The sequence below is a fragment of the Oryza brachyantha genome, chromosome 11 (genome assembly GCF_000231095.2).
Source record: "Oryza brachyantha chromosome 11, ObraRS2, whole genome shotgun sequence".
Lineage (NCBI taxonomy): Eukaryota > Viridiplantae > Streptophyta > Magnoliopsida > Poales > Poaceae > Oryza > Oryza brachyantha.
The window spans coordinates 3,121,299-3,136,270 of NC_023173.2; the positions used below are offsets into that span (position 1 = coordinate 3,121,299).

A 14,972-nucleotide genomic window follows, 5' to 3' on the forward strand; every position below is an offset into this window, starting at 1 on the left:
GATCGGCTGCTGATTGCTAACCTAATCGCGTTTATGGTTTCGCTCGGCGACGAAGCCCCTACGAAGATTGTCATTCTACAGTCGCCTCCCACGTAACAAGGGTATCAAATGTTTTTTCTTTTTTTGAGGAACGAGGGTATCAAATGTTAGTTTTTGTTATAAATTGTGTTGGCATGTTAATTTCTACACCTTGAAACAAGTCAAAACTATTTGAAGCAAGCAAAGGATGGAGGTTCAATGTACTAAGAATACAATAAAAAAGAGGGGGAGACACGGGTGATGACAGATAATGTTTTGGAACAGAGATTTGCTCCGGTTACCAAAAAGTATCTCGAGGTACTGGTATCTCATGATACTAAATCGTTTCTCATCATTGGATCTAGCTAAACAGGATGAACATTATTAGATCTAACAATCAGAAATGATTTGGTATCGTGGGGTACCGATGTCTTGAGATACTTTCTATTGGACTGAAATAAATCATTTTGGAATGGTTATGCGATGTCTTGTCATGACAGCCCTTATATTGTAAGAGAGAGATTCAAGAGATTTTAGTTTTTGTCCCTCCTTCGCAATTCCAGTTGGTGGATGGCACCAGATGGTTTGTAAGAGGAGTTGCTAAACAATATTTATTTTCTTTATAACTTTTGTGTAAAGTACTGTTACATAGTAATGGAAATGGAAGAGGCATCGATCCTTTCTAGTTAAAAAGAGCTAAAAGTGTGTACTATAATCTACTATCTCCGTTCCGAAATAAGATCATTTTTCAGTTTTTTATATAATGTTTTGACTCTTCGTCTTATTTAAATTTTTTTGCAATTAATATTTTTATTCTTACCAGGTGATAAAACATGAATAATACTTTATGCGTGACTAATTTTTTTAATCTTTTATACAAATTTTTCAAATAAAACGAACGGTCCAACGTTGGACATGGAAAAACGAAAAATAAAGTTATTATTAGATCAGTATATATGATCATGTTGTTCTGTGCTGCTGTTTAGTTTCGTTTGTTTTATTTATTTCTGTCTCTTCCGCTCTTCCGCTGATCGAACCATAACTCATTTAGTTTGGTTAGCATAAGCATCTGTTATGATTAAGAAAACTGTCGGAGAGATGCTCAAATCAATTCTGTTACCATATTTTTTTCGTCGAGAACTGGAATTAAAGAGGCCGAAAAATGGCGGAAACAACTATCCAAATAGAAAATATTGAAAACATGGAGGAATAACATTTGCCATTTTTTTCAAATTTGATGACAGAGATATATTTATCATAGAACAACTTAGTCATTTCTAGAAATACGTACCCCCCCCCCCCCAAGAAAAAATTTTCTGGACAGTGTTATATAGAAAATAATAGAAAACAAGCTAAAAATACCAAAAGTTAAAAATTTTGCCAATACAAACAGATAGTTAAGCAAGTATAAGACAAAGGCACGATATTATATTAAAACTAATGTCTGGAATGGTAAGTGAAGTATTTAGGCTGCGTTCGGACCCAATGTTAGATAACTTATCTCCCTCGTTTTTCACACGCACACTTCCCGAACTGCTAAACGGTGTATTTTTTGCAAAAATTTTCTATAGAAAAGTTGTTTTAAAAAATCATATTAATCTATTTTATATTTTTTTTAATAATTAATAATTAATTAATCATATACTAATCTATTACTGCGTTTTCCGCGCGGGCTAAGTTATCTTACCAATGTTTCAAACGAATGCGGCCTTAATCACATAAATTATACAGAACTAGTACATCCCAGAATTGAAATTGACGTACGTCAGGGTTTCAGGAAATATATATACAAACTGAAAAATACAGAGCAAAAACGGCAGCACGAGCAGAGGCGGCCGGCGAGGCTAGCTGCGAGGACGCGGGCGAGCACGCCGAACGCCTTGTCGTCGAGGCCGATCGATCGAGCCGCAGCTCAATACCTGGGAATGTGTGATGATGATTGGGAGAAAATTCCCTCTACAAAAATGAGCCTCTAAACACAAATTACTCGGAAAAAAACCTGAATACTTTTCACCATCAACCGATGATACCGGACAAGCGTGACATTTTTCGGATAGTCATGTATAATAATATAAGCCAAAATCGGTTTCAAAGTCAGCTCTAAGAGGTCCTCCATCCGGTATTAACAGTTGAGGGTTATAAATATCCATTCTTTTGGTTCAGAGATAATTCGTTCTCACCCAATGATTTATGGGTGTAATTCAGACTTTTCCTTTATTTAATATTATCCGGTCGGTGCCGTAATTTCCTGTTGGTTTTTATATCTACTTCGGAGTAATAATGAAACTCTCGACACTGATACCTCCATCAACTCCCTATATACTTTAGATCCCCTTTTCAAAATTACCAACCATTAACTCGAGAGAGAGTTGCATAAGGGGTGTTTGTTTAGCATATGAGGAAAAAATCAAACGACATATTTATAAATAAATAATAATTTATGAATAAAACTTTTATATCCGTGTTCTAAAAGCTAATGTTAGAAATAAACTACGATGAAAAGAGTCCTAAAATCTACTCCAAATTTAAGAATGAAACTTTTTAAATTTTGGTTTATAAGTATAAATATAAGTGAAAACACGGGCCTGGCAGAATGGAAGGGAGTGCTGAAATACCGATCGATTAGTGGGGTGTATTATGCAACATATATGTCATTTGTAGGATCCATCTTTTTCTTCTAATAATTTCCAATGTGTTTGTCCATGATTAGAAATTTCTTTGATTTTCAGATTTCCCAGAGCGAATACAGTTTCTAACAATTATACAAGAATTTATGGAACATATACCTAGGAGGGATTACCAGATGGGTATGCTGCTTTTTCTAGCATTGGCAATACGCAAGCTGAGGTATAGTGATCAAGTAAGGTAGCATGTCAAGACTTATAGCAAGGAGACCAGCAATGAGGTGTTCCTCTTGATTTTTTTTATTCTTTATTTTTAAAAGTAAATCCTCATGAAACCTATTTTCAAATTTAGTTTTAGAATATAAAAATAAAAATGTTTAAAAAATAATAAAAGTTCGTTCATCTTCAAGATGGTTGGTGCGCTACTTGTGATTAGTAATAACTACGTAGTACTACATACGAGGATCGAGGATCATGCAAAGGTTAAGTTTCATATTCAACACTTGACATAGAATCGCTATTTTGCCCATGTTTAATCACATACGAGGATCATGCAAAGGTTAAGTTTCACGACCGGGGCTGCATCATGTGTACGTGCATCATACATTCATACTATGTGCTATCGAAATAAAATGAGCAATTTTACTGTTCTTAAGAAAGAAAGTAACGGGAGGTATCACTGTTTTCTAAATTTTACATAGAAAACAATGATATCTCATGGTATCTATTCAAGGATGAGAAAAATGCTCAAGTAAAATACTTTATGGCTCGATGATTGAAGAGAAAGAAACAAGAAAAAACAAACAGCAGAACAGATTGGAGCGTTCAAAATTTGAAGATTTCAAGGGATAAATCTGGGATCCCAATTCTGTCAAAAACAAAATATTTAATGGCTCAGCTCGTCGTATATAGCGGCCGGGAGACAGATGCAAAATTGTACTCCGTACCACAATGACACAATAGATAACTACAAAAAGCTAGCGCCCCGACGAAGGCGAGCACCACATCACCACCCGCCCGAGGAGGCGGCAGAGCCCAGATTCCTCGTCGTCGACGCTCCGGGCAGCCGGCGGCGGCAGCAGCTGCTGCTTCTCGGTGGAGCCCCCATGTCCTCCCAGCTCGACGTCGACGAACTCGGCGCTGAGCTGACGCTCTAGCGTTTTCGTCGACGTCGCGCGTGGCAGGACGGGCGGCGCCGCCGACGTACGGTGGATGGCCGGCGACCTGGCGCGACGACATCGATCACGGTGCAAGTTAGCGACGGCGATCGGCAACGACGGTGGCAGCAACGAGCTAGCTTAATTATCTAGTACAACTTATCGCAGCTGTGGCTTCGATCGGGAGATGGAGATCGATCTTGCTATCCCTACGGCTCTCTCTAATTAACCCGTCGATATATATCGATAGATATGATCCAGAATGCGAATTGGACAAGGACAAGTTGGCATGACAGCAAATAGATCAGTTCGACACCAAGCGGAAGTCGGAATCAGATACGCGTGTGCGAATTCCGTGGATCGATCGTCGATCGATCCCGTCAATGGAGAAGGCGGCCGGAGGCCAGCGGCGGCCTGCGTACGAGCTCGTTCCTGGACAAGGCCGACGCGCGCGCGGGGCCGGCCGGGACACCACCTTCTCCGTGGATGGATCAGTCGACGAGGATATCGCCGCTCGCGCGCGGCGGCGCCGACGTGGCCAGCCGGCGTGGTCGGCCTCTATGTACTGGTACGTTCTGTCGATCGATCTGCCCTAGCTCTCATCTTTTCCTCGTCTTTTCGTTTAGACTTATAAACTAATATTTAAATTTAAAATTGATTTTATGTTTTTATTATAGTTTTATTTTTCATTGTTTGCATTTTAGATTGTTAAAAACACGTGTATAAAAGTTTTACGTATAAATTGTGTTTTAATAGTTAATAGAGGGTTTCGCTTATGCTTAATCGATCTTAGCAAAATAACGAGATATTTATCCTAGGCAATAGTATTCTCTTCTCTTCTTCTTCTTCTGGCTCTGTGACCGCGAATCCCTCGCTCCTCTCTTTCATCCCCTTTCTTTCTTCCTATGGCCATGCCATTGATACTGGTCAATGAACTTGCATGCACCACAACTTAGCTCGAGCAACATCATGCGTAGTTGCTGCTATACTCATGGTGATAGGAGATTGAGGCCTCAACATCATATGCAAGAGTCAAGCTGCGAGCTTGATGCCTCACCATCTCGCTCGGCAGCGCAGGAAGATGGGAGATTGAAGAGGACAGGACAGAGAGAGAGGCTTGCTGCTATGAGATTCGTGCAAACGGGCAGGTGTCATGCGAAGAAGAAACGAAGTCTTTTAGATGAGCGTAGGACGGATGTCTTATATTATACATAATTTTCTTCCCCTACGTACTATTGGCATTGCTAACAAAAGCCTGCCCTCTTGTTTAAGGGCGGGTGAGACTAGTGCGTGACTATTCGCTTAGTCGACGGCGCATAAGAAATTTTAAGGCGGGAGGATTCTGAATGAAAATTTGATAATTAGAAAACAAAGGATATACATGTAATACGGTAGGGGTCAAACTGTATAATTCAATTAAGGGCCAGTGAAAACACTCTACGTTATGCCAACATTAATTAATTATCTTGAAACAACCCAAGCCTACATGGATTCATACCTTTTCTTTTTTTGTTGTGGCCACATAATGTGATTTCGTGTATGCATGGCCTTACTGCCTTTTATTTTCCCCACTCACATCAGTAATGAGGGCCACATCATAGGGCACCATAGTGTTGTATCTTGGATTTGAGTATATATGGAAGGTCCAGCCTGCGTAATTTTCTTAAATATTATAAATGTACACGTATAGTACGAAAAGATGAATATATCTCTTACACATTTAGCTAGATATTATTGCTCTGGCACTGCTATTTCGCACGCGCTATGGGCTCACAACTTATCTGTCCAACTCTTTACACTTATTATCTACTTGCACCTTATCCATTTATCCATTTGCCTTGCCTTCACCCCAAGATCAATGCCCTATCTCCCACCTTATCCATGTGCATTGTCATGGTGATAGGAGCACCACCGCTGCCCCATCGGCAATGGAAGTTGGGGTCCTCTTCACCTTTTCCCACCCACCCATCCTACCCCTTCTTCCTCTTCTCCGGTGAGCTTTGGTTCTCCTTACTCCACTTCCCTGACAAGCATGGGTCTTTTGATCACCTCTTCCCAAGTACCACTTACCCTCCTCTATAGTGTGCTCTAGTTACCCTTGCTCAACCTCCTCTGCAAGACATCATTGCCATTGTGAGACCCATCTAGCGGGTCTCCCTCTCATTCTCCATGTGGTTGAATAGGCAAGTTATTCGAAGTGTCGCCCAATGGACATAGGTGTGCTACCCTCAGTAAAGTTTGATAATTTCGAAGTAGAAAGCTTCTATTAGTTTGAGTTAAAAGTTTGAGGTTATAAGTTAGAAACTTCTAGGTATTTGAGTAGGAAATTTGCTTTTTTTTGATAGTTTTAAAATTGGAGGAATTTTTATTCAAAATTTTAAGGATTTGGGTATAAGGTTTTTGAGTTTTAATTGAAAGTTTTAGACCATAAGTGCAATTTTTTGTGAGATTCTAGATTGAAATTTCACATATTGGAGGGGAAAACTTTACGCATGGATTCCCAATCCGAGTCCAAACATGCTTGTGACTTGTGTTGATGACATTTATGTGCATAGTAGCACTCAAACAATATCCACTATCTTCACTTCTAACCAATATTTCTAACCATTTGTACCATATTGGACCAACTTCTCTATGTCCGTCATCTTTTACTTGCCACCACATCTAACTCTCATGTCATTGATGACTAGAGGAGGACAATAAAACAAACTTGAGTGGTGTGGCTTTTAGCTGGTTGAGAGCGAGCATGGGATAGAGCATGTACTAATCGAGTATGTGTTGGTGTTATCTATTATCTCATGCGGCTATACTTTGTTGTGCACTAACCTATGGCCAACCCAAGCAAAAAGAACTAAAGGCAGGCAGGGAGGCTCTAGTAGGCATGTGTATTCTAATTCCTAAGCATGCTCTTTGCTAGAGTTCTTCCACCGACATGTTTGAGCTCCGCTTACGTCGACCTCTCATCTTCATTGGTGATGCATTTAACCATGAGCTCCACCCATGTCAATGCCCCTATGCTCATGAATCAAGATACACCTTTACTAGCGCGGTGCTTGTTGTCAAGATCCAATATGGTAGCCCGCTCGAATACAACCACTATACTTTGGGGAGAAGAGGAGTGACCAAGATAAAGAGCAAATGGCGTTGTCAAAGTCTACCGCATTACCCACATTATAGCGATATTTCTGTGGGGTTTAGGAAGAGAAAGAAATAATACAGCGAGAATAGACCACACTCTAGAACCACATCTCGTCGGCCCTAGCTCAATCTTAGAGAAAAAAATACAAGCAATAGAGATGGAAAGAAAACAACGACAGAGATATTATTTGGTGCAAAGTGAAAACACAGTTTAAACAGAATTTGCATTAAAACTTAGGTAATAATAGACAGTTCAATATACGATTACTCTTTACAACATAATGATATCATGTGTTAATAAAGTGAAGTTTCAAACATAGCATGTCACAAATTCACTAGGCGCTAAATTTCTCTTGAAAAATTTAAACTTCTGAAAAATCCCTGTGAACTACCACCTCGCGTCCTCCGCAGAGTTGTTTCTACATTTTACAGATTTTGCCCCTGGCGACTGACGAATATTCCGGAGACCGCGTGGCCTGATAGCGGGAGATCTGAACCGTTCGTCCGCGATTCAACGGTCAGGATTGTCGTTGACACATGTCAGCGTTCGATGCGACTCTACTTGTTAATCCCCCAATCCGTTTCGTTTTAGAACTTACCCTCGAAGGAAACCCTAGGTACCCCCTACCACTAAACCTAGCCGATTGCGGCGGCCGCGGCGCCGACGACGACGGCGACGGCGACGGCGACGGCCGCCGGTTACATGCGCGTATGCGGAGGCCGATTTCCCCGTCCTACTCCCTCCTCGACCTCGCCGGCGTCGACGCCGGCGACGATGACCCCCTGGACTCGTGCCCCTTCGCTGGGCTGTGCTGCCCCAACGACCCGCTCGACCAGGTACTCAACCTCGACACGTCCGCGTTCGGGTATAGCTTCTTCGACTCGCTCGGGCTTGAGCCGTCCCCGCCGCGTGTGCGCTGCCCCGGCCCCGGCGGCGGAGGCGGTGACGGCGAGGAGGAGGAGGAGGAGAAGGACTGCAAGAGCGCGGTGGAGCGCCTGCCGTTTGCGGCGGACGCGCGCGTTGCGGGGGCGGAGAGCTCGCTCGGTGGCGGCCGAAGCGGCGGCGGCCGCGGTGGCGGCGCAGGCGGGGGTGGTGTGGTTAGCATGCCTGGTGGCGGGCGCGGCGAGGACGACGCGGGCTACAAGAGCTCGGTGGCGGAGGACGTGGAAAACGAGGCGCTGGATGTCAAGCCCGTCGTTGGTGTCGGTGCTGGAGTCGGCGCCTTGAGCGCGCCCGTCGCCGGTGGCGTGAGCACGCTCGGTGCTTTCCCCGAAAGCAAGCTGCTGCCGTTGCCCTTGCCGTTGCCGTACGCCGGTTTCGGCGCGCTCACTCCGTGTAGTGCGGTTGGCCCCGGCGCCAGCGGGAGCGGCCTCATGGCCACGCCTTTCGCTGTCCCGGACAACCCGCTGCCTCCCTTGCCGGAAGCACGCTTTGACGCGAGGCCCGCGGTTGGCGGCGGCGAAAGCGGCATGACCATGCCTGACTCAGTCTCCCAGAACAGACTACTGCCATTGCCGGGCGTTCGTTCCGCAACCCCCAGCGCGCCGCCAGGGACACCCTTCCGGTGGGAGCTCGCCGCGCCGTCGAGCGGCGTGTCCACTACCCCCTCGGACTCATCCTTGCTATCCGACGAGTCACCGCCGGTCACCAACCTGCCCAAAGCTCTGGGCCTGACCAGGCCCAGGAAGCGCCGCACCGGCCGGAGGCCACCAGATTGGTTGCTGACCTGCCCGCTCCACCTTGTGCCGAAAACCGCGCGCGGTGGCGGCAAAAGCATCAAAGAGCTCAATGCCGGAGCAGCTCTCAGCAGCGACGGCGGCAGCAGCAGCAGCAGCGGCGGCGGCGGCGGCGGCGTCGGCAGCGGCAGCGGCGGGGGCGGCGGAGAAGGATGCGGTGGCAATGGCAGCTACCACCGGCGCGTGGTGGGGCGCCAGCGCAACCGGCAGGTGAGGAAAGACCGGCGGTGCAGCCACTGCGGCACGTCGGAGACGCCGCAGTGGCGGATGGGGCCTGAGGGCCCCGGCACGCTCTGCAACGCGTGTGGCATCAGGAGCAAGATGGACAGGTTGCTGCCGGAGTACCGGCCATCGACGAGCCCGAACTTCAACGGCGACGAGCACTCCAACCGTCACAGGAAGGTGTTGAAGCTCAGGCAGAAGAAGGTGCCCATCTAGCCAAAGCGAGAGAGCATTGCATTTGTGTAATTATGTACATTATATATTTTCTACATAGTTAATTAGCTTAGTTAATTATCTATGCCATAGCAGCGATGATATGATGATTTTGAAGTGCAGGCCATTGGCCACCGGATAATTTTTGGTTTCTGGGTTTAGCTTAGAGGTGATCACATCGGTCATGCATGAATTATTATTTTGTGTTCTCGGGATGTTCAATTTGATTTATTCATTAGTCTCCTGGATTGATGGAAGTGCTCGAAGTGGCAGTGTAATACAAGTTTAATTAATCCAAATTGTTAGATTGCCACAAATCTGATTCTATTGGAACAATTCTATGTCAACTTTCCTCATAGAATTTAAGTGAATTTGGTTCGTTTTGATTATATTTTATTTTCATATTCTCTCCGTTCTGTATTATAAGGTTTTATGGTCTTGACTAGATTTAGATTTATATATGTGCTAATAAATCTGTATACATATACAAAACATATATATCGATACAGTGGTGAATCTAGGCAAATCTATCGATGCTACACTGGGTAATTAAATATCAAAGGTAATCACAAAATTGATTTAGATTTGTAATATAAACATTGTGTATGTTTATTTTATTATCCCAATAAAATCTCTTGTATTATCGAACATAAAAAATATTATAAGTAAACTTATAAACATGATAAACAAAATCTATCTATTGGAATAACTGTTGGGAGGCACTATGTCAGCAAATTTGAAAAAAAAAAAGCAAAACTATATTCGAAACAAAGCGGCCTCGAGAGATTTTTTTGGCTCTTTTTGTGAGGTTAGGAGCTTAGGGCATTTACTGTTCGTCAGTAACTCAGAGTATGTATTTGAATGCGTGTTAATAGGGTAACACCGTAACACTTGCATGTTCTTTGATACAATTTTTCTATAAAAAAAATCATAAGCAATAATACACCATGGAAGGAAAGGGAACAGCAAAGTATAGTAGTACACCAGAATCACTTAAAATTTTCAAAGGAAACTTATACACAAGTTCAGCTTCTTCCAAGTAGAGGCATCGAATTTCCATTGAATTCGAATAACTAATCTACGTATGGGATGCACAGAAACTGAACCACATTTGAATCTTTGAACCCCATTTGATCGAGAGAGACAAACACAACTCATAGTTTTTTTTTATAATCTCCCCTTTTGATTTGAAACAATGCATGTTTGATTGAATCTCGAGGGGCACGGGAAGAAGAAACACACGACAACCCTACAAAACATCGCTAAATTTAGCAAACCGCAGAGCAAGCGTCTCTGTCCCCGGAACTCGCTGCCGCGCCAGACGATCTCGCGCCACCGCCATGCAAGAACCGCCAAGAACCATGAGCCGTCGCCAGGACGACGGCGAGGTCGTCATCGAGAGCCACGACAACAATGCCGCGGAGAGAAGCGGCGGCGGCGGCGCCGCGGAATTAGACGACGGGGAGAGGACCGACCGGCCGGAGCCGTTCTTCCCGTGTGTCGACGACAGGGCGGCGTTCTCCGACGCGGAGCGTGTCGTCGATGACGAGGAGGACACCGAGTTCCCCGATGGCGGCGACGAGGAGGAGGAAGGTGACGACGTGCGTGTCTCCTTCGCCAGCGCCGTCGGGGATCATCTCCGCGAGGAGCAGAGCGAGCTGGATGAGGGGGAGGAGGGGGAGGAGGACGTGTCGCGGTACGACTACGGCATGTGGATGGAGGCCGAGCCGATGTCCATCCAGGAGCGCCGTCGGCGGCTGCTCCAGGGGATGGGGCTCGCCGCCAGCAGCAGGGACCTCCTCCGCGGCCGCGGCGCGAGGGTGAGGTCGATTCCACCCAACATCCCGCGCTGCACGTCGAGGCGCCCGTCGTCCCAGGCTGCGGCCGCCGCGGATGACGCGCAGCCAAGCACCTCGGCGGCCGCGCCGGTGGACGAGGAGAAGCCCCTGGATACCGTGAAACGGCAGAGGAACGGCGCCCTGACGCGGTGCCGGTCGGACAGCCGCCTCGCCGTCCGCGGCGGCGGCGCGGCGAGGAAGACGCAGTCGTTCCGCCGCGTGTGCTCGGTGCCGCACTCGCTCCACGGCTCGCCGGTGCACAAGGCCCTCCGCGCGGCTGCTCGCTGCCCGATGCCATCGGCGGCTTCTTCCAAGGATGGCAGAGAAGACAACGGCGACTCCGGGAACAGCCGCCGCGGCATCACCATCAAGAACCTCGACGACGGCAAGGAGTTCGTGGTGAGCGGCCAGCCGGCGGACGGCTCGTGGGGCGCACTCAGCGACCCCCAGAGCGGCGTGAAGCTGAGCTTAGACGAGTTTGAGCGGTTCATCGGCTACACGCCGCTCGTGAAGCAGCTGATGCGCCGCAGCCAGAGCCAGCCGGTGCCAGCGGGCGCGGCGAACGGCGGAACGAAGCCGGAGAAGAAGAAACCCCGGTGGTTCAAGAACATCAAGCTCGTGGCCTCGGCAGCCGGCCTCATCCACGAGAAGGAAAAGGACGGCAACGGCGGCGGCTGCGGGGGCGCCAGGACGGCGGCCGCGCAAGAGTCCGCGTCCGCGGTGACCATGTCCAAGTCGGCGTCCGCCAACGCCTCCATGGCGTCGTCGTCGTCCTTAGAGCGGCCCAAGGTGCACAGCTACGGCAAGTCGGGGAAGGATCTGACGGGGCTGTGCCTCCGGCAGGAGGTGCGCGCGCACGAGGGCTCAATATGGTGCATCAAGTTTAGCCCCGATGGCATGTTCCTCGCCAGCGGCGGCGAGGACCGCGTCGTGCACGTCTGGCGCGTCACCGATGCCGACGCCCCGTCGTCCGTCATGTCTCCGCAGCTCTCGGCCTCGCAGAGCCTCCCGCCGCTGCCTTCCCAAGGCGACGGCGGGTCACTGGTGCCGGGGCTGGCGGCGCAGCTGTCCAGGAAGGCGCGTGTGCGGCGCTGGAAGAGCGGCAAGGACGTGCTACCGGAGCACATCGTCGTGCCGGAGACCGTGTTCGCGCTCGCCGACGAGCCGGCGTGCTCCCTCGAAGGGCACCTCGACGACGTGCTCGACCTCGCCTGGTCCAAGTCCCAGGTAATCACGAGCTCCCTGCACCCCATTCTTGCACCGCAATGGCTACCACCCACCCCTCGTATTTACTTAAGCGTGTCCGCCATTGTCGATCTCATGATTCTCATCTCGAGCTGCAGCAACTGCTGTCGTCGTCGATGGACAAGACGGTGAGGCTCTGGGACACGGAAGCGAAGGCGTGCCTGAAGCTGTTCCCGCACAACGACTACGGTGAGCTTTCGCGCCTCGCCGTTCGGCGCACGCCGCGCTCGCGCGGCCGCCGCCAATGGCGGCTACCTTGATCGATCTGATCGCCCTGTGCTGTGGTGGCAGTGACCTGCGTCCAGTTCAACCCGGTGGACGACGGCTACTTCATCAGCGGCTCGCTGGACAGTAAGGTGCGGATCTGGAGCGTGGCGGAGCGGCAGGTCGTCGACTGGAGCGACCTCGACGACATGGTCACCGCCGCTTGCTACACCCCGGATGGCCAGGTACACGCCAATTAACCCTAGCAGCTATGTCCACCTCGAACTCGATTAGCTCGTCAGCCATTGATGCTTGCTTGATGCGTGGATGTGTCGCAAGGCCGCCATTATTGGGTCGCACAAGGGGAGCTGCCGGTTCTACAAGGCAACAGATTGCAAGCTCAACCAGGAGGCGCAGATCGACATGAGCATATCCAAGAAGCGCAAGTCGCATGCGAAGAAGATCACCGGATTCCAGTTTGCGCCGGGGAACCCGTCGGAGATCCTTGTGACGTCGGCGGACTCGCAGATCAGGGTGTTCAACGGCATCACCGTGCTGCAGAAGTTCAAAGGTACGGCAATGGCGGCACGCCGCGCCGCGTCACCGTGTCAAAAGCTCATCGTTGCACACGGCTGCACGAACCTCACAGCCCAAAGGCAACCTGTGTCCCTTCCTGCCAGGGTTCAAGAACACCAGCAGCCAGATCTCGGCGGCGTACTCCGCCGACGGCCGCTACGTCGTCTGCGCCAGCGAGGACTCCAACGTCTACGTGTGGCGGCGCGCCGCGGCGCCGGGCGGCGCCACCGGGGGCAGCGTCGCCGTCAAGGCCAAGACGTGGCGCACCAGCCGCGCCTACGAGTGCTTCTTCTGCAAGGACGTGTCGGCCGCCGTGCCGTGGCCGCGGTCACCGTGCCTACCACCACCACCGCGCGTCGGCGGCGACGACGACGAGCGCTCGTCGTCGAGCGTGCGCGGCGCCGTCGTCGGTGGCGACGCGACGCGGAGCCCCGCACGCCACCAGGGGAGCTTGCCGCTCCGGCCCAAGTCCGGCCCGATGACCTACTCCGGCGAGAAGCAGCTGGGCGTGCCCAGGGAGCCGTCGTCGCGGTGGCACGGCGGCGCGGAGGGCGGCAACGCGTGGGGGATGGTGATGGTGACGGCGAGCCTCGGCGGCGAGATCAGGGTGTACCAGAACTTCGGCCTGCCCCTAAGGTTGTTCAGAGGCCAGGGCCATCTCTTCCACTAGAAAAAAGTGATTTATTTCCCAATCTATTCATTTTTTGCACAGCCAAAAATTAAAAAAAATCATATTTAGTGGTACTGAGGAATTCATTCTTGATTTTTTGTAACTCATAACTTCTTTTTTTTTTGGGGGGGGGGGGTTGATTTGATGTGATGATTTTTGCAACAAAAGAAAGTCTTGTAGATTTTGGTATTTGCTGGGATATGTGCATTTGATTATCTTGGTTTTTGGGGTAGTGTAGAAAAAGTGTGGTTTTCTCATGGATGAGCAAATTGTACATGTTGGTTGGTACAAGCTGAAGGGCAAGGTAGAATGTAGGACAAAGTTGTAAATTAAATTAAAGAAAAGAGGACAAGGTTGTAATGTACATGTAATGGATTTGATTTGAGAAGACATAATGAGTATGAGCAATGGTTTTAACTATGTTTTTTTTATATGTCCAATACATTGTTTACTTTTTCCTTTTTAAGAACAAAGCAGTGTTTTTCTTTAAAGGCAAGAACAAGCTCATGTTTTTTAAAGAAGTTTCACATAAAAAATTGTGCCTAACTGGATTTGAGTAATGGGCCATGAATTATTAAAGAGTTTTACTCACATCCTTCCTTTTATACCTTGAGATACCGGTACCTCAAGGTACCAAATCGTTTCTCACCTTGGATCTAGCTAAGTACCAAATCGTTTCTCACCGATCCAACGATCAGAAACGATTTAGTACCGCGAGGTACCGGTATCTTGAGGTACAAAAGAATGGACGGAAGTAAAACTCATTATTAAATGGTACTGTGGGCTGTCAAGTGTGGCTTTCTGTCATCAGCTGAACAAATTTGGGCTGTTCAATGGGCTCAAAGAGGGTCTCTAAACGGCAGAGATTCAGCTACTTCAGGCATCCTTCTGAAGAAAGAAGAAAAAGAAAGTTGCTTAGGAATCAGCAATGATCGATCTGACTGCTTAACATTCAGAATGCACATCTTGTTGGCTTCTTTTCAAGAAACCAGCCCATAGTTCAGTTTCTCAAACCAAAAATTCCATCTTTCTATTAGGCTGTTAATGGTGAGAGGTTTTAGTTTTATATTATTAAAAATACCACGTAAGCAATAACACAGGTAATTCATGGTTGAAATAGCACATACAATGTACTGTTTCATTTTGATGTTTTATAAGCAATACATGTAAGAGACAAGATACATTGGAACACCGTACGTATGATTTTATCTAGACGAAACACATCCCATCTTTCTCTTCATTGATTGCTTGCCACATCATAAAAAAATAATAACATGACATTATAGTTATTGAGGATAAAACTCCCAAGTGACCTTAAACAACTTCGCTC

At 48.0% G+C, this 14,972-nt stretch overlaps 1 protein-coding gene across 1 annotated transcript; it reads left to right on the plus strand.

Annotated features, from left to right (window-relative positions):
• Positions 1–10,470: 10,470 nt before the first annotated feature.
• LOC102702980 (WD repeat-containing protein 44-like) lies at positions 10,471–14,498 on the plus strand. The gene is made up of 7 exons (XM_040528781.1): positions 10,471–12,174; positions 12,291–12,381; positions 12,484–12,641; positions 12,736–12,967; positions 13,077–13,327; positions 13,881–13,946; positions 14,454–14,498. The coding sequence occupies exons 1-7, from the start codon at positions 10,471–10,473 to the stop codon at positions 14,496–14,498; spliced, it is 2,547 nt and encodes an 848-aa protein (XP_040384715.1).
• Positions 14,499–14,972: the final 474 nt, after the last annotated feature.